The 26,155-nt window shown below is 42.4% G+C and overlaps 1 protein-coding gene across 5 annotated transcripts in view; it reads right to left on the bottom strand.

The window, feature by feature from the left end:
- dock4b (dedicator of cytokinesis 4b) overlaps positions 1 to 26,155 on the bottom strand; it is a 41,272-nt gene that overhangs the window by 1,897 nt on the left and 13,220 nt on the right. For 2 of the 5 annotated variants that reach the window (XM_049760714.2, XM_049760715.2), the window contains exons 7-51: positions 25,239 to 25,390; positions 23,753 to 23,834; positions 23,603 to 23,663; positions 23,372 to 23,504; positions 23,163 to 23,251; positions 21,455 to 21,580; positions 19,459 to 19,583; positions 18,968 to 19,130; positions 18,626 to 18,732; positions 17,575 to 17,728; positions 16,970 to 17,067; positions 16,824 to 16,907; positions 16,203 to 16,303; positions 16,032 to 16,113; positions 15,783 to 15,953; positions 14,766 to 14,958; positions 14,570 to 14,706; positions 14,095 to 14,229; positions 13,656 to 13,754; positions 13,382 to 13,476; positions 13,139 to 13,214; positions 12,919 to 13,019; positions 12,796 to 12,854; positions 12,576 to 12,724; positions 12,418 to 12,503; positions 11,839 to 11,865; positions 11,623 to 11,718; positions 11,496 to 11,556; positions 11,323 to 11,416; positions 10,822 to 10,970; positions 10,653 to 10,739; positions 10,464 to 10,568; positions 10,109 to 10,250; positions 9,863 to 10,029; positions 8,123 to 8,209; positions 6,956 to 7,132; positions 5,446 to 5,529; positions 4,188 to 4,307; positions 3,978 to 4,099; positions 3,409 to 3,529; positions 2,738 to 2,819; positions 1,894 to 2,006; positions 1,477 to 1,549; positions 506 to 622; positions 76 to 137 (exon numbers count right to left, since the gene is read on the bottom strand). In XM_049760714.2, coding sequence (XP_049616671.1) covers positions 76 to 137; positions 506 to 622; positions 1,477 to 1,549; positions 1,894 to 2,006; positions 2,738 to 2,819; positions 3,409 to 3,529; positions 3,978 to 4,099; positions 4,188 to 4,307; positions 5,446 to 5,529; positions 6,956 to 7,132; positions 8,123 to 8,209; positions 9,863 to 10,029; positions 10,109 to 10,250; positions 10,464 to 10,568; positions 10,653 to 10,739; positions 10,822 to 10,970; positions 11,323 to 11,416; positions 11,496 to 11,556; positions 11,623 to 11,718; positions 11,839 to 11,865; positions 12,418 to 12,503; positions 12,576 to 12,724; positions 12,796 to 12,854; positions 12,919 to 13,019; positions 13,139 to 13,214; positions 13,382 to 13,476; positions 13,656 to 13,754; positions 14,095 to 14,229; positions 14,570 to 14,706; positions 14,766 to 14,958; positions 15,783 to 15,953; positions 16,032 to 16,113; positions 16,203 to 16,303; positions 16,824 to 16,907; positions 16,970 to 17,067; positions 17,575 to 17,728; positions 18,626 to 18,732; positions 18,968 to 19,130; positions 19,459 to 19,583; positions 21,455 to 21,580; positions 23,163 to 23,251; positions 23,372 to 23,504; positions 23,603 to 23,663; positions 23,753 to 23,834; positions 25,239 to 25,390 — 4,944 coding nt within the window. The remainder of the gene's footprint in view (positions 1 to 75; positions 138 to 505; positions 623 to 1,476; positions 1,550 to 1,893; positions 2,007 to 2,737; positions 2,820 to 3,408; positions 3,530 to 3,977; positions 4,100 to 4,187; positions 4,308 to 5,445; positions 5,530 to 6,955; positions 7,133 to 8,122; positions 8,210 to 9,862; positions 10,030 to 10,108; positions 10,251 to 10,463; positions 10,569 to 10,652; positions 10,740 to 10,821; positions 10,971 to 11,322; positions 11,417 to 11,495; positions 11,557 to 11,622; positions 11,719 to 11,838; positions 11,866 to 12,417; positions 12,504 to 12,575; positions 12,725 to 12,795; positions 12,855 to 12,918; positions 13,020 to 13,138; positions 13,215 to 13,381; positions 13,477 to 13,655; positions 13,755 to 14,094; positions 14,230 to 14,569; positions 14,707 to 14,765; positions 14,959 to 15,782; positions 15,954 to 16,031; positions 16,114 to 16,202; positions 16,304 to 16,823; positions 16,908 to 16,969; positions 17,068 to 17,574; positions 17,729 to 18,625; positions 18,733 to 18,967; positions 19,131 to 19,458; positions 19,584 to 21,454; positions 21,581 to 23,162; positions 23,252 to 23,371; positions 23,505 to 23,602; positions 23,664 to 23,752; positions 23,835 to 25,238; positions 25,391 to 26,155) is intronic. The other 3 variants (XM_049760716.2, XM_049760719.2, XM_049760718.2) reach the window with 3 other exon arrangements.

The raw sequence follows: 26,155 nt of genomic DNA, 5'->3' as shown, positions 1-26,155 counted from the left end.
AGACAGTGGGTGCTACTGTCTTCGAAATCCGCCTCCGTGTTATTTACAATCCTATTAAAAAAAAAAAGAACCAACCTTTTGCGGCGACCTGGACATGAGAATGGGAGACTGCGACCTCATGTTCTTCGCCGAAGAGCCTGCGTGGTAGAAAAGCAGAGGTGGTGAAACAAAGGCTACATTCAAAGTTTTTTTTTTTTTTTGCGCCCACCAGCGCCGTGACGCAGCGTGACTCATGCAAACATCCACACATGCAGCTCAGAGACGAGGGGGCTTCAAGCGTGAATGAATCAAATGCTTGCCCGTGTCGTACGGGTCCTTGGGGCGGCCTTAAATGCTTTTTAGACATGAAACAGCTGCTGTCGCCTTTTGCACAAAAAAAAGGGAGGGGGGGAGCTCCGGCATCGATGTAGTACAAATCCAGGCTAAAGACGTAAATAACAGCACAATTCTCAAATGGGACCGGTCAAATAAATATACATTGGAGGTGGTAGTCGGAATGGAATACCTGTGTACGGTGGCCTGGGAGGGATGGGAGGGACTAGCAGCTTGCCAACAGGGTCAGAGAAGGACACCACGCCCTCTTTGACGCTGTCCAGGCTCCAGCTACTGGGCGTGGCTCGCACTTTTGACGGCACACGGAGACATCAACATCACCATGACGACCACAACAAACGAAAATAACAAAAATGATGGAGGCATGCACGACCATACCAATCATGCGGGTCAAGACGAATGGGTCAATGGAAATATGAGCATGCCAAGGGAACATTGGTGAAAACGAATAATATTATTAATTTAATTCAATTTAATTTACATATTTATGCATTTATTTATTTATTTATTTATTTATTTATTTATTTATTTTTTATTATTATTCTACTGAATCTAAAGTAGAATTTTTCATAAGCTCATTTCTCGACGTTTCTGTGAACAACACGAGCTAACTCACGGTATCCGCAATTAGAACGTGTCATCTCCACGCAGAAGATGTGATGGCAAGTTTTTCTGCAAATTGTCACACTTCACTTCTTCGGTGTTAATTGCGGCGTAGCGTCGCTAAAGGTGTCAAGTTACCATATTGTGGCGGCACTTCCTCATTTGCACGCGCTACCGCGGTGAGGAAACATCATCTCCTCATATCGTTGCAATTATTTGGCGGATCCGCTGTTGTTTTTTTTGCGTTCATGAAAGGAAAATGCAGAACGTATCTTTTTTGCTAGAGGGGTAAAAAAAAAAAAAACATAACCCGGGGCTTTGCTGATAAATGTGAATTCATATTTATGAATTCCGCACACATCAGTCAACAAAGCCTGCAAATGTATGAGTCACGCAAATCCCCGCTCTAATTAGATATCCGGCTTCAAACACAACACACAATAGCGGTGACGTTTTCGATACAGTCGGAAAGCTCTTAAGTCAACACTTGAGGGTCATTCCGAGAAACCTCGCTAGCTTGTGTTTCGAGTCAAGTGTTACCTTTGTCTGGAGCCGAGAGGTTGGGGTCACTACGAGGTAACGTGGTGTCCCCTATTTGATGAGGGGCGGCCCTCTGCGGACACACACAAAAAAAAAACATTCAAGATGGCGCCACAATTACATAACTAGAAAAAAAAAATCATCAATATTCCATTATCAGCTAACATGACGGCCTATATTTCTTACACAACTTGTGTGCAGGTGAAGTATGAGTGGGAGTTGAAGAACCTTGAGATAGCGAACATATATGTTGTTTATTTTCCTTTATAAATAAAAAGCCGCCGCCAAGGCTGAAGTGCGTACGCGCTCGGCCTTGGCTGTGAAAAGCAAGTATTCTTTCTGAAAGTTCTTTTTCAATAACCTTAATAAAACATCAGCGAGATTGCTGCTAAATCTTTCAAAAGAATAAATGTTAACCTGCGCAGGGTCCAGAGGGTTTGGAAAGATGGCGCTGACGGGTCTCTCTCTCGGCGACAGGCAGGCGTTGTTCTCTCTGGAATGCTTGTGTTTCTCGCCCATCTGCGGCGAACCTGCAGTGGGCGACCATGAGTCAGAAGCGTTAAGACTGTTACACGCCAAGATCGGAGTCCAACCCCCCCCCCCGAACCGCAACATGATAAATAGTCCTCCTTCGGAGTGGACGACATTTGCCGCTTGGCTCTCAGCCAGATAAGAACACACAAGCGATAAGTCACAACGGGCTTTACTGCAAACCACGGGGGCTACGTTTATAAGGGCGCCGCCCGCCGCCAGCTGCTCGCCAACGTCGAGAGTCCACGCGTCCATAAATGTCGGCGTATATTCACTCTTTTTATGATTTGGATCAGGCTGAAATATAGCGTGATAAGAGTAAAGGCGAGAGAAGATCTTAGATATTCAGCTGAGACTGTAATGAGGTCGGTCCGAGAGGTTGTCCCCCTTGTGCTCCGTGTTGCCCGCTTATTTTTCATTTGGTATTCCTTCCATCGCTCACTTCGGATCTTTTCATTCTCCAACCTCCCTTGTCGTAGTTAATGTGCAACGTGCGGTCTGGGCTGTCTATCTCGCCTCCAAAGCGGGATGACAACGTTTCCCATACGTGACTTGAAAGACAAGAAGGCAACCCGGGCGATCTAGAACTCGTTTTGAAATATTTTATACAAATTGCAAGTAATGACACAAGAAGCGGGCCACACAAAATGATTTGGTGGACCAAATCTGGCCCACGTGTCTCAGGTTTGACACCCTCAGTCGGCCTATTTAAAGGGTGATCAGTTCTCACCTCTGGCACTGGAGGGCGCTGAGCTGGTGACATTGGGCGAGGCAGAGTGGTTGGAGCTCAGGCTCGAGGTAGACGGACTGGGCTGGGATGAGAAACAAAGTAGGACGTTATCACCGTGAGCCATCAAACCGCTGTTCTTCTATCCCCGCCATCGATGAGTCGTGCGAGAGAGAGTACGTCTGACGTCAAAGCCAGGCCGTCTCACCCAGCGTTCTCCAAAAAAATAAAAAAGTACAAAGTCAAAATGGCTCAAGAGGCTTTAACGGGCGCGGAGTGGCGCTTGAGCTCCTTCTCGCCTGGTGCCTGACAAGAGCTTTGCTTTCAAAGGAGGGCACGACTGCGGGGCTCAGCGGCGACTGCGTTTGGTCCCAACTAACAAAATCACGACAAAAACAAAAATTTGGCCATGGTGCAACATGAGCCTAACAATTGCGACAGTATATGTGCATCCATCATAACAGCTGTCAAAAAAAATAAAAAATCCAGGCAGTATAAAAAAGTAACATAAATAAATAATTTTAAAAAAATCATTGTCAAAAAAAAATCCCAGGCAGTATAAAAAAAAGTTAAAAATCAATAAAGACCATTTTGAGCTCTCTGATTTGCTCAGACAAGAATTTGAAGCTTTTTTTTTATGCATAGCGTTTCAAACGCCCGATGCGTTCAAGTACCTGCATGTTGAAGACTTCATCCGAGCTCTCCGACTGCCCCGTGATGTTGCTGACCTCGTTGGACGCCTGCGAGGACAGCGAGGACGAGGAGTAGCGGTTCACCGCCGGGTAGCTGAGGAGACTGGTGAGGATGCAAAAAAGTGTTAAAATCTAAAAAGGAACAATCAATAAAATCAGATGTTGAGCTATTTTGGAAACTCACCAGGATGCAACAAGAGCCGCACAGAAAGAGGAAGAGAAGAAAGACAGATATAAATGGAAGGAAAATGGAGGTTGGCTTGAAATGGCTTATAAATATAAATTTCCGTGTCAAGTATCTTTCTTTATTTCCCAAACTAAATATTTTAATTTAGAATTAAATTGTATTTAAAATACTTCAAATTTGAGTTATTTTTAAAAAAAAAATTGTAAATTACATGTTTTATTTTAACAATATAGCGACTGCTGATTTGACCTTAAAAAGTTTTCTAAAAATGTAAAAAAATATATATAAATATAATAATAAAAATATAATAAATTTATATAATAATTTATATAATATAAATAATAAAAATAATGGGTTTGGTCACCTTCGTCTGGCGACCCCTCTGCTGCCATCAGGGCTTATAATGCTGGGCACCGAATTCCGACATGTGCGTGGGCTTCCATTGGTGAAGTGCACGGGGCTTGCTCGCACGTAAGGCGGGAACTCCTGCATTTGGGGCACAACCAAAAAAAAAATCAAGCTGAAACACTTTGAATTTCCCAGCAGAGGCCTCTGGCATAGAAGCGCTACCAACCTGTATGCCCAGACTGGATTTCATCAGATGGAACTGGTCCACTAGCTTCTTGTGCAGAGGCCTCATGTCCTGAGGTACGACCTTCTCGTGCACAGCCAGGCCGTATTCCAAAATATGCGCCTGCAAAACAAACACAGGCCTTGTATATTGGGGTGTTAAAATCTTCAGGGGACTTAAGCACGCAGCTGTTTCATCATTCCCTCTGAGGACTTTGTTCAACTCCCCCCCCCCCCTTGAAAGTTTCTTCCAAAGAGGTCATGACGATGTGCAGTCAAGCATAGCGAGCTTCTTTTCTCCTCCTTCCTGCCTTGTTTGTTTCTTGTCCCCGTGACCTAGCCGTCCTCCCCTGTGGCCATTCTTCAAACATGTCTGCCGCCTTTGCCAGCCGTCTATGTTTCATATTCATATTCAACATAAGCCTCCTCACGCCAACAGATGTGTCCTGTTTTTCCACCTTTTTATCGGAGCAATTAAACATCCAAAAGCGGCGGATGTCAAGGTTCGCGAGTTAGCTTGTTTTGTTTGGATGTTTTCCAGCGTCGCTCTCCATGGTGCTAGTTTTGTTTTTCATTATTATTATTATAAATAAAATAAATCAAATAATCCAGCGTGGCATTCCAGCGTCAGCTTGTTTTGTTTGGATTCTATCCAGCGTCGCTCTCCGTGGTGCTAGTTTTGTTTTTCATTATTATTATGAATAAAATAAATTAAATAAATTAAAAGAATAAATAAATAAAATGATAAAATAATCCAAAGTGACTCTCCATGGTGCTAGTTTTTTTTCCATATTATATTTCCATTATTATTATAAATAAAATAAATCAAATAATCCAGCGTGGCATTCCAGCGTTAGCTTGTTTTGTTTGGATTCTATCCAGCGTCGCTCTCCGTGGTGCTAGTTTTGTTTTTCATTATTATTATAAATAAAATAAATTAAATAAATTAAAAATAAATAAATAAAATAATAAAATAATCCAAAGTGACTCTCCATGGCGCTAGTTTTTTTCCATTATTATTATTATAAATAAAATAAATTAAAAATTAAATAAAATAATAAAATGTCACCTACTTGTGTGGAATTCTGGAAACCTTTAGCATCACATGATTGGCCGAAACTTCGACAAATTTCGCCTCACATGACCAAAAGCAATGCTTACTTTTTATTCAAGCTGTTTTGTTTGTGTAGGTGGGAACGGGGGACGCTATATAAAAAAAAAAAAAAAAAAACTGACTGTAGCTTTAATCTACTGTTACCAACCTGTTCAAACATGAGTTCTCTCAGGCGTCCGATCTTCTCCCCGTCCTCGGGGTGATTCATCACATAGTCCTTCACAAAAAAGGCCTGTGTGAAGACAAAACATCTGTTAGGCACAAACAGGAAACAGCAGGACGTTTTATTTCCCCCCCCCCCCCCCCCCTTTACCTTGTTATCTGAATCCCCTGGGCCGACAGACAAAAATAAAGTTTTAAGAGGAAACTGACAAAGAAACAAACGGAGAACAATGGTGCAGTCTTCTTTTTTGTTCTTCTACAATGGATTTTTATTCATTTATCTATTAATTAAACAAGTGCCTGTTAAAAAGAAATAAAATAATCTTTTTTGTTGTTGTTCTAAACGAACTTATTTACTTACCTGTTAATTAAACAAGCGCTAGTTAAAAATAAATCAAATAAAAACAAGCTTGATTTGACTTAATTGGGTCATACATATTAAAGATGCAGCCGGGATCTACGAAAGTTCAACATCAAAAATAATAACTGAAAAGAGGCAGCAAAAAATAATCAATAGACCTTGAGCTTTCATGGAAATTCCGAGGATTGAGTGACTAGCGAGCGAGTGGCTCAGTCAATCATTTGAAAAAGTCCAATTAGAACAGGGAGGAGCTGAAATAAATCAGACAGCATCCCCTCCGCAACCTCCCTAAAGGGACTTGGGCTCGAATTAAAGCAATAAATCTGAATATTAATAACCGCAATTTCGCCTTCGTTTGTCGCCGAACGAACCTCCACAGCTGTCAATCGGAATCGCGCTGGGGAAATTAACCGAGGCTGGGGCGGTGCTTGCCGTGGGCTTGATTCAATTTCCTGGAGCAAAAGAAGCCCTCGTGAAAACGCCGCTTATGAGGAAAAACTACTTCGCTCAGTGTAAACATCTACGTGGAGGCCGCTCCGGCTCGACGCAAACACCCGCCTCGCTCAAGTGCCTCTCCGTGGAAAATCGGTTGCTATGCGACACGCTGCGCCAGTCCACTCACAGCGTCGAGGGCGGAAAAACATTTTCGAGATGGGTTTTTTCTTCCGTTTTGTTGAAACCACGGCAGTGGATTTATTTATTTAACTTTTGATCTCCAGACTTGAGACAAAATTAAAGCATCCATGCAGTCACTTTAAATATTTCTAAAAATATTTTTAAAATATAATTTTATAATATATGAATATATTAAAAATTTATAACAATATTAAATATTTCAAAATATTATATTTTATAAAATTTTAAATATTCTCACCCTTTTTTGCACTTAATTTTTATGAAAAAAATATAAATTTTGACTAGCGGCTAGCTAGTCTCGTATTCCTAATGGCGCACACCAAATAAACAGTCACCAGGTTGAGCATTTTTTTCCCAATTGAGGTACTCCAACAGCTCAAGGACTCGTTTCATAGTCCCAGCCTCCATGACCGCCCCTCCATCAAACCTTCATCCATCCATTTATCCCCCACTTAAACCCCCCACGCATCATCATCATCATCAGTCATTCCATCCGTACCTCTTGGTAGCGGGCCAGGCCCCCGTTGACGGCGGCGTCGATGACACCGTTGAGGCACATGGTGAGAGGGTTGACGTTCTGCATCTGACGACTCTGGCACTGCGTGATGAGCGTGCGCAGCTGCAAGTTCTTGTTCTCGATGACCTCGATGGCGTTCTCCAGTGGACTCACCTCCACCTGCAACCACAATTAAGATCATAGTCAAATTGCAAAAGTCTACACCCCCCTGTTGAAATGCTTTTTAAAGAAAAATAAATATCAAGCTGAACTCAAGTTGAGTCTTTTTTGAGTTTTCCCCAGGTAACTCTTAACAGTGCAGACTTAAGTCACGTGACTCCAATCTCTTCTTATATGCCAGCGGTTAGACCGAAGTTACTTTTGGGCCTCTCGGGTGTAGTCGATGGAAGCTATCAATATCCTTAATGTGGCCTTTTCCATGGCAAACAACTACTTCGACTCAGCAAATTGAAGTCCAGGAGGTTCTTTAATGTGTGATCGTGTTGCTAATTTCCAATTTGAGCTCAGCGCGCCTGATGCTAATTGCTAATATGCGTCTTTTTGGTACATTTTGCGGTTTAAGCATTGGGCAATGGCGGGGTGTTGACTTTAAATGCGACGCTGCGCGCTTTCAGAGTGATTACAGTCGTTTCAATTAAAAAGCCAACTGCCTGCATGTACCGTTAACCGAGGAGTCATTTGCGGGCCACAAACGCAACACAATGCACTTAAAGACGATAAAATGCCTTTCATCACCTTTTTTTGTAATCTTTCGATTTATTGTGTGTATAAAAAGCACGACGGCTTTCAGGATGACGTGCAAGAGATAATTAGCATTGGGTCATCCTTGAATATGATGCTAAAAAAAAAAAAAAGCTTTTTTTTTTTCTTCTGTTGTACCGATGCCTTAATCCTCTTTAATAGCGCTTTTGCTAGCATCATATTTTATATACGATTGCATCATCACTGTCATCACTGCTTGTGTAATCCACAATTTCACACCACGCAGAAATATGTTTCCCAAAGATTTAAAAATGGTTTGTCATAAAAACAATTAAATGTTGGATGATTACACGCTAGCCAATTTGACATTATTGTTGTCCAATGCAATAACTCGGATCAATACAAGGAGGCTGTGCTTTAATGTCAACCTGCTAAAATTGGACTCACCAGATCTCGTTTATCCACCTCGAACCACCGCGAGATACCGGGAAGACTCTGGACCAGTGTCAGGGTGGTCCTCTCCACCCACAGGCTCTGCAACAGCACACACACACACACGCATTAGGAAAAACACTTCTCCAAGCGTCCACTTAAAGGAGTAAGGTCATATGTCACGTCTTATATCCGCGACCATCAATTGACATGGCGGCACTTAGCTCGTCGGGCTAGCGTGCTCGTCAATACGCCCCGCAAGGTCGCTCTGACAGCGAACGTGAAAAAGCTATAAAAGCAACGGCGACTGTAAAAGCATCCAAAATAACGGCGATCGTAAAAGGGGCGAAAAATAATTGTAAATCCAAACTGTATTTATTACATGTATCGCAGTAACAGTTAAAAATGATTTTTATTTGTCATTTTATTTATTTATTTAAAATTGTAGCACGTCTTGCTCAAGGACACTCCAGTAGCGAGCGCCCGCCCGCCGATCGATGATGAAGGAGCCACTCGCCGACCCGCGTGACCTTCATCGATGTTGTGCTCCATGAAACGTACATGAAAAGAACACGTTAATACCGTACAGCTTACGAATATAAGCGTGACCTTTTGGGTATTTTTCTCCAGCCTGGATAAAACAATCTTAGCTTGAGCGGACTTCATTAAGTGTTGGAACGACATAATGTGAGCGTGAGTAGCGTTTGATGAATGCTAAATAAGATAACGTGCACAGAGAAAGCCGTGCGGGAGCTTCAAGTGTGTGCAGGCTCATCGTTGTTAAGATGTGCATGACCGTTCCATACTATAATTAGTTCTACAGGACTCTGGATGAATAATATATGCGCAATATACACATCATTAGTGCCTGCGTGTCCACATCCCCCCCCCCCAAAAAAAATATACACGTATATATATATATATATATATATATATATATATATATATATATATATATATATATGTTATTTTATATATATATATATACGTATATACATATTTTTTTATTTCTTTTTTTCTTTTTTAATTTATTTAGAGAGCTAGATCTAGAGCTAGAGTTAGAGCTAGAGCTAGAGCTGGAGCTGGAGCTAGAGCTAGAGCTGGAGCTGGAGCTGGAGCTGGAGCTGGAGCTGGAGCTAGAGCTGGAGCTGGAGCTGGAGCTAGAGCTAGAGCTGGAGCTGGAGCTAGAGCTAGAGCTGGAGCTAGAGCTAGAGCTAGAGCTAGAGAGAGATAGAGAGAGCTAGAGAGAGACAGAGGTAGAGGTAGAGGTAGAGGTAGAGGTAGAGGTAGAGGTAGAGGTAGAGGTAGAGGTAGAGGTAGAGGTAGAGGTAGAGGTAGGGAGAGGGAGAGGCAGAGGGAGAGGGAGAGGGAGAGGGAGAGAGGGAGGTAGAGGTAGAGGTAGAGGTAGAGGTAGAGGTAGAGGTAGAGAGAGGGAGAGGTAGAGGTAGAGGTAGAGGGAGAGGGAGAGGTAGAGGTAGAGGTAGAGGGAGAGGGAGAGGGAGAGGGAGAGGGAGAGGGAGAGGGAGAGGGAGAGGGAGAGGGAGAGGTAGGGGTAGGGGTAGGTAGAGGTAGAGGTAGAGGTAGAGGTAGATAGAGATAGAGATAGAGATAGAGATAGAGATAGAGATAGAGATAGAGATAGAGATAGAGATAGAGATAGAGATAGATAGATAGATAGATAGATAGATAGATAGATAGATAGATAGATAGATAGATAGATAGATAGATAGATATGCATTTATGGTATTCAATTACCTTGAACTCATTCTCCTTGTCTTTGGTGCCCTTGTGAAAGGGCCGATCGTATCGAAAGCGCCAGATGTGATTGAACTTGTAGAAACTCTTGATGTTGTCGGGCACGCCGTCCCTCTGGAGCACATCCTGGCTCTCGGGGATCGGCGTTACGGCGTAGATCTGCAAGTCTGGAAAGGTCGCCCGTGCGTTAAGGGAAAAAAGGAATTGGGCCAAAAAACATTTGAAATGGTTGCAAAATTTGGATACACTGCGCGTCGGCCTGGTAGATGGTTTGGTCCGGCTGGTTGACATGCTGCATGGCGATGGCGTGCGGGAACTCGTTGAGCATCCGTTGCTGGAAGGCCTCCAGTCTCTCGTAGTCGTGGCCACGGCACACAAACTCCTTATTCTGAGGAGGCGACGAAAAGCAGTGTGGGCTTAGTTTGCCTCCTGCTGGTGGTACGCTGCTACTGCACAGGACATTAGCATTGGAAAATACAATTCTCCTTTTGGGCGTTACTTCTTTAAGAACTCAGCAGGACAAATAAATTTAAAAAAAGATATATTGATGACATCACTGGAGATAACTTTGGTCATACTCGACTTAAACCAAGTTATTTACCCGTAAGAAAAAGGGGAACTTCTTTCCGTAGAATCCCACCCTGAAGAATTCCGGCTCAAGCCGTTGCTGGTCCATGATCTTGTCGTACAGCGACGCTTCCATCATCTAACGAAGCAAATTCAAATGCATGAAAAGGCGATTAAGAAAAAATAATTATTATTATTTGCCGTGGGTTAGGGTTAGGGTTACCCTCATCTTGCTGAGGTTCCTGTAGTCATAGTAGGACTCGTACTGGTCGGCCAATTCTCGGCACAAGATGATTCCGTTCTCCCAACACTGATAACACCAAAAACAGGATTTATTTGGACGAAAAGTTTCTTACGGAATTCAAAGTCAACGCTGGCTTTCCACTGCTCACCTTGCCTCTGTCAAAGTTCTGGACAATGGTGAGGTGCAAAAACTCCTTGCGCTGCCACTCGCTCTGCATGGGGTAGTTGAGGAACTCTCGCAGGGGCCTGTCCGACCACTCCAGAAGCTCGTCGTACAGAAGCAGGGTGTATGATGCCTCTGTATTGATTAGGGGTTAGGGTTAGGGTTAGGGTTAGGGTTATTATTGGACACAGTCTGGGCGACACAACTAACTGATGAATAACTAGTAAAAAATTGTTCAGATATTTTAAAAAGGTGAATAAAAATGATCATAAAATTGTAAATAAAAATGGCTCTATTTAATATATAATGATAAATATTCATATTTTTTAAGGTAATTACTAATAATTTAATAATAAAAATTAAAAGTGAAGACAATTTGTACAATTTGTCAATGGGGCCACATAAAATGATGTGGGGGGGCAGTATCGAGCCCCCGGGCCTTATGTTTGACACCCGTGCTTTAATAAATAAAACTTCTGGTGGTTACCCGTGTAGTTCTGCGCCTTGAGGTGCAGGTCATACAGCTTGTGGATGTAACGGATATACATTTCCTCCTTGTTCAGTTCTGTTTTGTAGAAATTCTGCAAAGCCGTAACAAACCAGATGTCGTTTTTTGAAATCACACAAATCCAAATTCCCGTTTTTCGGTATTTTACTCACCAATAAACTGACGGTGCATCCTATTTTCTTGCCATCTACTTCCCCGAGTTTCATGCAGTCCCTGTGACAAAAATCAGTATTGAAATTAATTAAATGAATAAATTTTGAAGCCAGGGTGACCTTTCACCTGTAATCCAGCAACCTCTCCATTAATCGTGTGACGGTGGCGATGAGGGAGATGCCGCTCTCCCGCCACGTTTCCCGCTCGATCTTCTTCAGCAAGCTGCCAAAAGACGAATGAGGTTAAAAAAAAAAAAAATAAATGCATGCGATAGAAAGACACTGGACCCAACTGAGGAGCATTTTTGGACTCACAAACGACAAACCGAGAAGAGCATCTTACCTCGGGTACGGACCAAACAGAGGAATTCTACTCCAGGCGGGAAAGCATAGGCGGGATAAATTAATACGATTAATACCGGCACGCATGCACACTCGGGTTAGTTTTGGGGTTAGTAGCGCTTTAAAAAAAAATAAAAATACGTATCAACGGCTCACTAAGGAGGACTGAAGGAGAAAATTTGGAAAGAAATGAGATGTACACGCACATTAAGCATGCAGGAGCACAAACCTGGAAAGACAAGGACGGAGTGGACCAAGACTGGACACAGTGTGTGAATATGTAAAGTGGAGATGAACTCTGACCCCCCCAGTCACTCACCTTTTTATTATGGACCCATAAATACACCTTGAAGTCATTCAAAGCTAACAAAAAGAATGTGTTTGTTTCTAGCAAGGCTTATTGGTTGCTAGGATACCAAAGTCATCTTCTCACATCTCTTTGTTATGAAGAGAAAAGCTCGATAAAAAAAACGTTTTTGGCCGTGTAAGAGGTTTGAGAACCCGATTCGTGTTTTGCGAGGACCTTATGATTCTGTTTTGAATCGTTTTGATCTGTCGTAAATAACTTCGTCCAACTCACATGCTGTTGAAGAGCTCCCTGTACGTCTCGTCACCTTTGCCTTCTGACATCAGGCTGTCCAGCTTGTCGATTAGCTTTGCCTCCACCTACGTGAGAAAAAAATAAAACATAAAATGTCAGATGACTTCAAGTCTCAAATTTACAGCTTCGGAGCGTACCTGTTTAAAATTGCCGCTACGTCTCTGCTCCCAATCCATCATGTCGTGAAAGATGGGGATCATGACGTTCCTCAAGTCGGGCTGAGGCACCAGCGTCACCTCCAGGAACGGACCGATCATCGCCGGGATGAAGTTCAACTTGTGCTCCCCTGGAGACATGCGACAAAAAAAATATATTTAATCCAACTTCGTATATTTCGAATTTCTGGAATCATCTCACCTAAATTCTGCCACATGCTGAAGATCTCACAACCCATCATCACCCTCATGTCGCCATACCTACACGATACAAGACCACAGCGTGACGTGGCGTCGACGTGCCCACTTGTAATCCTCAACTTACTTTTCCAAAGTCTTCTTCCTCTTTGAGGGAGAAAACGACTCCAGTTGAAGGCAGGGCTGGTTGATAAACAAAACTGACAAGTAGAAATACGAATCCCACACCTAGAAGAAAAAAAAAAAAAAACGCCTACACTGAACATCAGTTTGATTTAAGGCCCATAAAAAAAGCTGCTTAGCGGCTTGTAGGCTTCTTTTTGATTTTTTTTTTTTTTTTACCTTACCTTGTAGTCAAACTTGTCATTGAGAAAGTTTTTCCGCAGGGCTTCGGAGAGGTAGAGGACGGTGGTGATAATGACGCTGTAAGCAGCACCACAGAGAGTCACTCGCAAAAAATAAAGAAATAAAAATAAAAAAAAGCTCCGGAGCAGAGGTGGGTGGCTCTTTGATTTATTTTTCCAAATAAAAATTGCTGTAGAGAAGCAAGTTGGGAGAAAGAAAGTACAGAAAATATCTTTGGAGCTTACTTGTTGGTAACCAGTCGCATGACAGTCCAGTCTTTAGAGAACATCTCGGGTCGGATGAGAATCCTGAAGACCGTGAAGATCTGAAGGAGGAAGTCCTGCACCAAAAAAAAACATTCCAGCCATTAGTTAGTATAGTCTACTTGTGTTGCAGCACCATTTGTGTTCCAATGCTGTTTTCCATTATATGTTAGCATTAAGCTAGCAAACCAGGTTGTTCTAAATCCACAAAGTGTCATTCTCTAACTTTTCTATTTAGTAAAAATTTATCTCGTACCCTCAAGTCGTCTTTGCTGCCGAAGGCCTGCAGAAGCTGCTGGTAGTGTCTGTCACTCATCTGTCGGAGGAGCGCCAACAAACATGCCACAAACTCCCCCTAGCGGCCAGAAAGATTCACTTTGTTTAGTTTTTTCAGCAAGGAAATAATTGATCAAATTCAATGCCATTGACTAATTAATTAACTTAGCCGCAAGTTATGTGGAGACATGACACACATTTCCTCGAGGAGCCTTCGGGACATGTCAATGATGAGCTCATCGTTATTCATCCCCCCAACACACACACACATTTCCCGAGTGTGTGTTGCATTGTGAATCTTAATTACAGCCATTTTGTGTTAATGATGTTGGCACAATTCTAGTGGCCACTGCAGTAACTTCATTTCAAAATCTATAATGACTTGCCACACACACACACACACACACACACACACATACAGTGACATCCTGGAATTGAAGTCTCATGGCAGGTCCGGCTGGTTGCGGTCGGTTGCTGATTTCCAGAATAGTCCTGAGAAGAACTCCCAGAAGACTTTCCACAATCAGGTCCACTTCTTCCGAGACCACCGGTTCCTGCCAAGAAAACACACACATGTTGAGAAGATGGAAATAGTGTGTGTGTTTGTTTGTGTCTGACAAGACAGACAAGTGACAGGCTTTGGACCGAGCCATAATGAGAAGATGCTCTGGGCTGGACCATTGACTGTCACCGCTGTCACGTCGTTTTAGATCTGGTACCACACACACACACACCCAAAAGAGCAGTCCAGAATGGCACTTGCTAAATTGATGGTCCTCATTAGCGCGCGGCGGCTAGCTCGGCTCGGACAAACTGAGCTGAAGGCACCAAAAAAAGCAATCTGAGACTGCAGGCTTGGATTTTTTTTTTTTTTTGCACCCTTGGAATACTCACAGAGGTGCCGTTCTCCTCCTTCTTGATGAGCGACAGCATGCTGGTGAGGATGCGAGCGCACATGACCAGGTCTCGTTGCTCCTGCATGTGAGCCTGCAGGATCCGGAGCACCACCGGCAACAGGATGCATCTCGATTCTAGAATAAAAAAAAAAAATTGGAGCTCTGAAGATCAGCAGAGTGATGAATGTCCTCACCTGGGTTAATGTACAGCTGGCTCTCCACCGTCTTGGCAAGGCACTGCAGCTTGACGGCCTCCAAGGGGCAGTCGGCGTGGACGATGGCGGGAAGGCTGCCCAGCGTCTCCCGCACGAAACCGGCCACCTCGCGCACCGTGAAGATCTTCAGAAGCTCGCCGTAAACGGCCGGGAAAGTTCGGAGGAACACCGCCTGTGCGCAGAAGCGTGTCGGGATGAATTATGCATGCGCGGGGAAATTAAAGAGCCACTTTCCCTTAAGACTGAAAATCCTTTGCTTGACTCTTAGCAGCTAAAAGCACTCAGGCTACAAATGAGCCTATAATCGGGATTTAAGTGAAGCAGACTCAAGATCACAGACGAATATTCTTTTTATATTTTCATATTAGTTCTTTCTTCAACTGAGATTTTGTAAAATTGAAATAAAAAAGTGCATTCTTAATAATTACTAGGCAGGATTATTGCTCAGTGCTTGTGCAATATGATAATAAAAAATGTGGATGGACGCTGATTAATGCTTTTGAATCATAATAATAAAAATATATAATATAATAATAAATTATAAATATATATAATAATAATAATAAAAATACTATTGTAGGATATGGAATGAAAAATGGTAAAAAAAAAAAAAAAAAGGTTGGTCCAAATTGGATATGGAATGACATGGAATTAAAAATTTGATTTTTTTTTTTTAGCCACACAGCAATTCAGTTAAGGTCCAATGTAGCATTTTTTTCACACATGCCAGAATGGTATAGCGATAATCATTTCAGCGCCGAGTTAATTTTCAATCGTTGGATATTTCTCCAAGCGTGTCATTGGCATCCTCATCCTGTTTGTTTTGCTCTTTCTTAAAATCCGTGAAGGCCTCTCTGCCTCTTCTCCCAGCAGGGGAAAAAAAAAAAAAAAAAAAGAAGTCATAGCACAGTTTGACTCCAGCCCCGCTGTGAGCGTGAAACGATTCAATCGAAACCGCACGGCGAGGAAATGTGTGTGTCTGAGATCCCGACTTGCCTGTGTTTGTGCCACCGGGCTTGTGCCTTTATTTTCCTGCGAGAGGAAGAAGCGAATGGACATGAAGAGCTCATGGATGCACACGCGGAACTCCTCGTCGTTCTGGCCCCCCGTTGCCAAAGAGAAGAGGCGGCGAGACTGGATGATATACTTGAAGATGTACTCGCTGGCCTGGAAAAGAAATCAAAAAAATACCCAGACTTTACATACCCCTACAATAATCGTGATAATCGATAAATAGTCTCGTACCTTGAGGACCTGCTGAATATGTTCCTGATGCTCGGCATCCACAATGCGGTCCACGTACCACTTGAGAACTTTAATCAGGTCCCTGAGGCAGAATATTCTCAATAGTTACTCTGCTCTCTTGTGTAACCACAAGGAGGCGCCAAAACATTTGGAGTTCTTTCTTCAACGCACCTGTATGACAGAGCTCCTGCAAAGTGGCTCTCAATGTAGGTGTCCATCACTGGTTTGAAGTGCTGAAATTTGCTGTCTTGGAGAAGGTTGATGATGTGGACCTGCCAGAGAAAGCGTTATATTTGTGATGATCAATTTATTTATTTTTTCAAATGAGTGTTCACAATTTGAGAAAGCACCGATACCGAGTGCCGATACTATCGATACCTGGTATCGTACTCAATAGCACAGTAATTTTCCAAATGTACTGATTCTTTTCATACTTTGATTTGTGATGATCAATCATTTTTTATTTCTCAAACTAGCATGTTTTAGAACACACCGATACCGCGTACCGATACTTTTGATACTTGGTATCATACTCAATAGCGAAGTCATTTTCCAAATGTACTGATTTTGTCATAGATTTAAAAACTACATGGAAAGGTGACAATCGGATCCGGCAGATTTTTTTTTTTTTTCCATCGCTCCGAGCAGGGAACATGTGCTCCGAGACAAAGATCTATCAGAGCAGCTCAGCGTGACGGTGCCCAGATTGCTTTACGGCGCTCTCATGTGTTTACGTCTCTCCATCTTCCCACAGCAGGTGCAGCGTTTTTATTCTTCAAGAAAAGCGCTTACCAGAGAGTCAAACACCTTGAGGCCGTATCTCTGGGAGCTCTCATCCAGAATACCAAAAAGTGTGTCCAGAGTGTCTTGTAGGAACTACAAAAAAAATTAAATACACGTTAAAGGTCATAAAGGTCACGCTGCGATTCCGAGCGTACTTTGACAATCTCCGAGCCGTCGATCTCCTTCAGCTTGGAGAGGCTCTCGTTGATCCGTTCGGGGTGCGCTCGCCACTTCAACAGGTCCAGCATATCTCCTGAGATGTTTAAAAAAAAGCCACGTCAACATGGCCGCCGTCTTCAATTACGCCGACCAAAGGTAAAAGCAGATCTAAACAAACGTTTTCAATCGAAGCCGCGTATTTCCCGGCGTCCCCCAAAACATGAATAAAACATTATTTCGCTTGTCTCTTCAGATTGGATTGAACCTGCGGCGTCTATTTTTTTTTTTTTTTTGGGGTTGTCGCACACAAAGCGTTTTTTTTTTTTTAGTCAATCAAAGGAAGTCACAGTTCTCTGTGATTTTTTTTTTTTTTAATAAAAAAATCATCACTGGAATTCACAGAGAAGAAAGCAGGGACGCTTTAAAAATAATTTCAGGATTCAGTTCTGGGTCACCCAAGTACGAAAAACCAAAGCAAAATGTTTTTCCCAGCTTTTACCCTGCCCATTTTTTTGTGACTATTACCAGACTGAGCTTAACCTCATCAGGCAAGCTTCCAATATGAAGAGAGGAAAGAAAAAAAAAAGGGCCAAAAATTCACCGTTTTGTGTGAGCTTGGTGGAGCAGAGGAAGCTGGTGATCCAGAAAGACTCCTTGGTTCCTTTCAGCGTCTGGTTATTGGACGGGATGTTGCTTTTGGAGAAAGGCAGTTTCAGATAGCGAGTGCAGTCTGCCAAGTTGGTGTTCTCCTCACACTGGACACATGAGAAAAAAAATAAATCAAGTCTAAATTTCACCTGTCGGTACCTGAACGCAAGTTGGTGTTACGCAATCACAAACAGGAGTGGGAGGGGCTGTTTTATTGATGGAGCGTGCAGCGCCTTAGACCGCTGGAGCTTCGAAAGCTTGGCACATTTTGGACTGCTGCTTCAGCATCTATTTTGGGGCTGACGAGAAACTAGGCCATGGAAGTTTTCATTGAGCTCTTCGGCAACTTTCATCTGACATTAGCCCCGCCCCCCCCTTTCCCCCCCAACCAAAGAAGAATCTGACAATGGCCTATAGCGAGCAGAGAAGTAAAAATACATTAAATAATCAGACGTTGGGTGACTGTCGTGTCCGGCGGGCTGACAAATAAATCAATGCGGCGTGCACGTCATTGTGCCTGAGGTTTGCACACACAGACACACACACACCCCTTTTGCCTGCAGCCTGCAATTACGGCCTAAGCGGGATGTTTTTTTTTTTTTTTTTTTTTTTTTTTTAAAAGACGATTTTGGGATGGTTTATTTGCTCCTGGCTTTTGATGTGTCACCACTAAAAAGGTTTGAAGCAACGAGCGTGCGTCTTTAATACGGCCACGCCAGGATGCGGATGAGGTACTTTTAAAAAGCTGTGAGTGAGAAGTGTCACATGACTTTTTTTTTTTTTTTTTTTGACAGCCCGTGGCGTTAAATAGTGATGCACTGAGAAGGCGTGAATCACATAATCATACATTTGGGAGGAAAGCTGCAAGATGCACATAAATAGCTTGTGTGCATAAATAGGGAGGCTTAAAATGAAATTACAGCCAAGACAATATAGAAGCTTTGTCAACTGAATTAGGTTTTTTTTTTTTTTTTTTTTGCTGCAGAGGGCAAACAGGCCAGTACCTTATGGATAATGAGCTCATGGGTGCCATCTGGCAGAGTCCTTCCGTCCTCCTGCATCAGCGGTACAAAGGAGTAGCCGAACAGCTTCTTCTCTCCTTTCTCTTTTGCTGCAGAGAAAAGCCAACATGGACAGGCTCAATATACAAATATATATATATTATTATTATTATTTTTTTTTTCTTTAAACTGTATTTTCTATTTTTTTCTATTTATTTTTTTATACAAATATATTATTATTATTTTATTTTTTTAAACTGTATTTTCTATTTTTTACATTTATTTTTCAATATTTTTATCTATTTTATACATTTATATATTTTTTGCATATCCATGGCTTCTTACTGGAGCAATGTCGGAACTCGAAGCGCACGTGAGATCCCCGGAACATGTCCACGGGGATGGGCAGCTTGATCTGCTCCGCCCAGCGTGGACTATTGTTGTGGTACAGCACCAACGAGTGATATTCATCCCCGCCCGGTTCCCCCGAGCCGGCGGCTACGTGACTCTGAAAGGAAAAAAAAAAAAAGCTGTGGTTTCCATGCGTTTCTATTTTCTGTCCGATATGGAAAGCAAAGAAGCAGAAGTGCTCGGAGATGAGCAACACGCTGGAGGTACGGCTCTCATCTGGGTCAGCCATATTTAAATGAAGAATTTAGCTCTATAATAAGCTAGCATCTAAAAATAAGAAGCCATTAAGGGACAAGCTAAGTTAACTAAGGACTCAAATTGGAGGTGTTTACTGCTGAGAAGAGACTCGTTGGAAATTTTTCAACCAGCTTCCAGACTAATTGGATGAAAGTCAATTTGCACCACGGAAATATTCGTCTTTATACCTTGAGGATGTGTCCATCAATGTCCAGCAAGTAGATGGTGATTTCGACATTCCTGGCAACGCTCTTCCCACCCTTTTCAAATTCTCCTTTCTCCAGCGTGACGTAAAGGTCATTTCTCATCTCTCCTGCAAAACCAGACATTGATTATAAAAATAAAAAAAAAAAGCAGTGTTACCGATGACCTGCCAACAGCTTCGAGACATTTTTGTCTGTGTGTGTGTGTCTGTGTGTGTGTGTTAATGCATTCTGACAGGGGGTGGACATCATTTACATTAGTAGCACTTAACGCTACATTTTTGTGTTGTCGTTAAATCAAAGCCAGTGACCTGACATTTAGCGGCTATTATGTACATTTGAACTTAGACGTCAGTACCGAGTACAAAAAAACCAAAAAAAAACGACTTCATCTCACCGTGTTTTTGCCCTTTTGTGTTTTATCATCACACGAGGGACACTAATCTAATAACACGGCCGATAAAGTTAAGTATATTCCCAAGGTCAGCTTTTTGTCATTGTTGACGGGGCTAATGTAGTCACGCTAACAGGTTAAGAAATAAAGCTAATTGCCTCCGAGGCAAGAAAGGTGACTCTGCAAAGAGATTAGTTGGACTTGCATGTTCAGAAAGACGATTAAAAAAAATCCGTAAATCATATTAACTATTACGGTTGACCCCTGTGTAAAATATAACTTTTATTAGTCCCATGAATAAATTTTTTATAGTGATAAATATATTATATTAAATTTATTTATGTTTGTTATATATTATTATATATATAAATATATATTATACATTTATTTAATATATAGTTAATTGTATATTGCCATCACATTTATTGGCTGCTATTTACCCATTTGCCGCTCTTGACAGTGGTAACCATAGCAACAAAGAGCATCCAATACTGAAACCGCATGGATAAAAAAAAAATAATACGGGCAGGTAAGTATAGACTCAATTACCTTGGGTACAATGGGTGAAAAAGGGAAGAGGAGAAGGTGTGGTTGGTAGGGGGGTGGGGGGGGGTTGCAAAAAAAATGAGCAAATGATGCAGTCACCCACAGACGAGTGAGCGGGACGGTTTCTTTTGCCCAGAGGCGGACTTTCTTGGTCAGTAATGGAGAGGGAGTGAGTGGAAGGGGTTTGTAGTCAGGCAGAGACAAAGGGAGCCAACATAAATCTGTGTTAGTGAGGCGCTGGGGGAGCCGCAGTCTGTGCTTGCTCTTTATCTGTGTGACCAGACAGTGCACCTCGCTTATGTCAAAGGGAGGAAGCTTTACCCAGGAAAAGAAAAAAAAAACTTGTTTTAAAATATCAGACTCTTTTTTTTTAGTGGTCATGTGATGCAAGGTCATCTGCATGATTTGACAGGCACCCATCGACACTGTGTGCACTTGAGAATTATTTATGAATATTTAATTAAGTATATGTAATTTGCTCTCGAGCTGTGTGAGAAGATGTTGCCACGGCAACCGCTGTAGCTATTAAAAGGCAGGTCAACGTATACAGAGCATACGCAATACTGTGCTAGGGATGGCTAATTTTAGTTATAATCATTTTTTATCATTTTTCCAGTCATTTCGAACGGCTACGTTTGTCGTTTCCTCATTTTCAAACATCCAAAAAAAACTACTAACGTAGCCCAACTAAGACGTCTGCCATCTAGTGGTGATGAGTGACATTACAACTTGAAACTACAAAAGCTGAGTGAAATACTGCACATCTAAAAAAGTCTCAATATATGATTTGGGAGACTATAAACGAGCTCGGATATGATAAAAGAGCTTACTGCTGCCCTTCCGCCGCATGGGGCTCACAAAATAACGGCTTTTTGGCTGCCGTTCAAACCTCAAGTCATGTGTTAAGTCGCTTAAAGTGGATTGAAAGAAGCAGCGGCCTGGAGCGAGAAGCGGATGTCCAGACGGGAAAACATTTATCCGCAAAAGCTTGCCCCCTTTGCATCCCGTCGTGCTTGAAAAGCGTCTTTACTGTTATCCCACCTGGCATGATGACATCAGAGAAGCCCAGTTTCCTGGTGATGGACACGCCCCTTGTGAAGAGCACCATGTACTCCCGTCTAAGCTGATCAATGTCCCCATGGAGGAGCTGGAGAGCCACGGCCAGCCCTGAAAACACAAGGAGGTATCACACACGGATTTTTGTTGACCATATTAATAACTCACTGCGCACAAAAAAATAAATAAAAACACCTGTGACGCATTGTTTAATTTAATTTAATTTAATTTAATTTAATTTAATTTAATTTAATTTAATTTAATTTAATTCTATTTTATTTTGTTTTATTTTGTTTTGTTTTATTTTATTTTATTTTATATTAAAAATCACACCCGATACGAAGCTGCCCTTATGGGACAACTCGAAATGTCGACATGAATAATAGCGCGTGCAGAAAAGGTCACGCTTGAGGTTTTGTTGTCCGAGAGATGAGAAGTCATGTGATGGACCAAAGAGATGAAAAAAAAAATTCAAGAAGGAGATAAATTGAGAAATAAATGTCTCATACATGTAGAATGATTTTATAGTATGTACACAAGGCCTAAGGGGCGGAGCCATCCAAGAGGGGGACAACTTGTTCCACGATGGTTTACATAAAACGTTTTCTCTGCGTCGAGTTATTCTTTCTCCGCCACACAAAAGCATCTCATTATTATTCGGGCTGACAAAAGCGTCCTCAACCCCGCGCTGGCCTCAGCCCACCCGGCCCGCCTCGTCGTGGAGCGGGTGGAAGGAAAGTCCAAAACAAAACATTTCAGCTTGCCTACGCTGGCATGGAGGTGAGAGCTGAAGCAACTACCTGGCCCTGACTCATCGCTTGCACAAACACTCTTATGAAACAACCGCTTTTTTTCCTGGAAGATTTTTTTTTTTTGCAACAGCCCACCCAAAAAAAAAAAAAAAAAATGACAACCTCCGCTTCATACTCGGCGACACCCAATCTCCAAATACATCAATTTTGCCGCATCGCCTTTGAGGGAAGGCGGATGATAAATTATCATTGCCGAGTTCTCCTGCAGTCATTATTTGTTCGCCGGTGGAAAGAATTGCTGACTCAGCACTTTTGGGAATTTGTGAATGCAGCTTTTACAGGTATCAAAGAAGTGAATGCGACAATCCGTAATCTTTCTGACATATATTAATTTTATTTTTTCACATCTCTGGCTAACCTGTTGTCACGAGAAAGCGCTGATGCGGCTTTTTCCCGTGTACTATTTATACAAAACGTGTGAATGCATTTTGCAAGCGCCGGCAGGCTTCCTGCGGAGACGACCATGTGAGGCTTTTCAATTGCTCTTCCGGAAAGAAGAACTTGAACGCGTACCAAACAACACTGCGACTCAGACTGGCCGGAAGTGGACTGATCTCACGACACCAGACTTATGATGACACAGGCAAAGAGACCAATTGAAGAAATTGCAACATCATTTATAACTTAAAAAGAGGATGTAAAGCTTCCTATTATTATGAATGATTTAACTCAGATACATTTCGAACAAGCAAGTGTGGCGAAAATATAAATCAGTAAATCGCAAATGGGATTAGATTAGAACGTGGGTGTCCAACATAAGGTTTGAGGGCCAGATATGGCCCAGCACATCATTTCATGTGGCCCGCAAATTTTGCATCAACTCAAATTACAAATTATCTTCTCGTTTAAAAAAAAATAGTAATTCGGACTGCGGTATTTACCTGTGTTGGATCCGGACAGATTATATCTGGAGTTGGCCTTTTTGATGATGTTCTCGTGGATTTGGTACCACTCGCTTTCTGTGTTACACCTGAGACGCCACAAAGAGTAATAATCAGTTCAAAATAATAGGAATAATAATTAAAAATATATATATATATTGTTAAATCTTATCCGATTGATCTTGGGGGGGCGTCGGCTGGACACTTACGCGTAAACCTTCAGCAAGTGGTCGTCCTTGGAATCGGCCGTGAGCAGATCGGCGATGCTGACGACGGCGCAGCCGAAGGGACGGCGGTACTGAACGCTACACTGGTTCTTCTTCTCCCCGGCGCCCATTCTCCCTGTGGGAAAAATTAAATTAAAATGGATTAATTTTTAAGAAAATTTTAAAAATGTAACCTTATTTTTTTTATTATTTATTTATTTATTTATTTCCCACCTATTCTTATGACGTGCACGACAATATAGACATCTTTTCGAAGATCGCTGCTCCCCAGATCCTGACGGGAATACAAAACACGGCTTTGACATACTCGGTTAGGGATTGACAAAAAAAAAAAAAAAAAAACGCTTGGCATCGTCTCCTTACCACAAACAGCGTGCACTGTCTCTCCGTCTTCTCCGGCGACTTGGGCAAGCCGCTCTTATTCAGCCTGACAAAGAACCTTTCACTGTACCAAGAAAAAAAAAAGAAAAAAAATGGGATTAGCTAGCGTCGCTGTGAAATATTAAGCGGCAAAAAAAAAAAATGCTAGCTGGATAAAATGGCGTTGTGGGATGATATTTCAAATTTCAAATGACCAGAACACGCATGACGGACAAAAGCAGAAAGGACGGTTTGCATTTGGATAAAAAAAAAAAAAAAAAAAAAGGCATCCTGCTGGGTCCCGGCAATCCGGTTAGGTGACTTTCACAGTCGGCGAGATAAGCGGAGAGAAACCCTTGTAATGCACCACAGAGCCTGATAATGTGCCAAATTGCTGACAAGGCGAATCTCGCAAGGGCACCAAAAACTCACCACTGTTATGTGATGCGTCCATCTTTCATTTCAAATCTACTTGTTGCTCATCATGAGCCTTGTTTCTTTTTTTTTGGAACCGAGCCTTCAGGGGAAAAAAAAAAATCCAGCTGGTCTTTTGGGTTTGCTTGGCTCTCGTGTTTGAATTAATTAGCCTTCAGATGATTTATTTAATTAAAAAAAAAAACTTCAAGCGTTTATGTCAGGGAATATTTTTCATCCTGACTTGGGAATTGGCTCGCTAGTCATTAGCCGCTCCCGAGAACTTTCCACGCCATTTATCCGAGCGTACTCAGATTCCTGCGCATCAAACAGCACCTTAATTAGCGGCCTATTGTTAAAACGCGTCAATTAACAGCGACTCGTGTCCTCCCCCCATCACAGATGCCGAGTGTTGATCGCCCGAGCTTAGACGACCCCCCCCTGCTCCAACTCCAGTGGGACCTTATCTGGTTCTATCAGCGCTCGTATTAACACAACATGAATGGCCGGGTTCCCTTCCCTCTGGGCCCGCTCGGCTCTCTCCTGATATCGATAATTGCATTTGGACCCGTGCGCTCGCCCGTTGGAAAGGGGGCGGGGCTATTGTAGAAACCCATAAAGACACCAAACGGGTACTATGGTGGCCAAGACAAAGAAAAATGGCGCCGTCGGACCCCGATCTGGTCTGCGTCGGAGTCAAGCAGTGAAATGGCGCCCTGCCAGTCGGACATTGGAAATGTGTGTCTGTTTACTTGTGCTGCCAGACAGTGTGAGACAACGCTGGCGTGGTGCCATGGTTGGATTCCCCCCCCCCCCCCCCCCCCCCCCCCTCTTCCTGGAACATCGACACAAACCTTAGCTGAATGACCTATGACCTCATTTTTTTTTCACCCAATTGACCCAATGTCCTTCACTGATTATTATTTTTTCAGTGTATTACAGAAAAAAAAGGGAGGCCTTCAAGAATTTGGATTATTCCTTAAAGAATAAAGAAATAAATACAAAAAAGGTTTTTAGCGGACTAGCGCTGGATGCTAATTTGTAGAGTTTGACATTCAGCCATTTTGGTGAATACCTGAGCGGTCGGTTCTCTCGCCCGTCATATATGTGGAAGAAGACCTCAAGCTCCTCCCCCAAATTGGCACTCATCAGACTCTTAACGTGGACGAACAAGTGATGCGTACTGGCGGGCGTCGGCGTTTCCTTCTTGCGATGCCGATGCTCCATCTGCGGCGCAAAAAGTGAAATGAGGGGAAATCCATTTTCGAGACAGGCGTCGACTAAAAAATATTGACGTATACAAAAGGGATGGATTTGTTGAGTCTAACAAAAAGCTAAATCTATAAGCTGAAAATCCTCAAATACAGGATGAGAGTAAATCAAAGAGAGTTAATCCGATTGAAGGAACAATCTCCACGGCAGCCGATCACATTTTTGCTGTGTTTAACAAATGACACTTGTGCTTAAATACGGAATTACGAATCGGTCGAGGACACGCTTTCATTCTCGAAAATCAACATGGAGAATCTGTCCTTAATTGCCTTTACTGTATAAACAAAGGTTGAATGAATGAAAAAATAAAAAGAACCCTAACCCTAACCCTAACCCTAACCCTAACAACCCGTTAAACGGAAACTCGGGTTGCTTATTTTAAAATAAGTGCATATTTAACATGTGGCGCCCAACGTGGGGCGAAGCAAACTCGCCATCCTGCTGCGTTTGCTTTTGTTTGCAACAACAAAAAATGAAACAGATGGATTAAGTGCTTCAATTACCCCCCCGAGAGAGGAAAGTCATCTCACTTTGCGTGTGTATCTGTGTGAGCTACAATTTTCCCAACAGCGTGGTTGTCATGGTAACAGCGCTCTCAGAAGATGTGAAGGGGAAGCAAGGGAGCAGGTACGTTTCCTAATCAATAAAGCTCCCGCTTTGACAAAACTGATTTGACTGTACGTCCCGCTAAATGCTAACATTCCCGCTAATATGGTTTTT

This window comes from Syngnathus scovelli, chromosome 22 (genome assembly GCF_024217435.2).
Source record: "Syngnathus scovelli strain Florida chromosome 22, RoL_Ssco_1.2, whole genome shotgun sequence".
In the NCBI taxonomy this organism is placed as follows: Eukaryota; Metazoa; Chordata; class Actinopteri; order Syngnathiformes; family Syngnathidae; genus Syngnathus; species Syngnathus scovelli.
The sequence above is the reverse complement of the archived record's forward strand: the minus strand, read 5'-3'. Positions and strand labels throughout refer to the sequence as shown.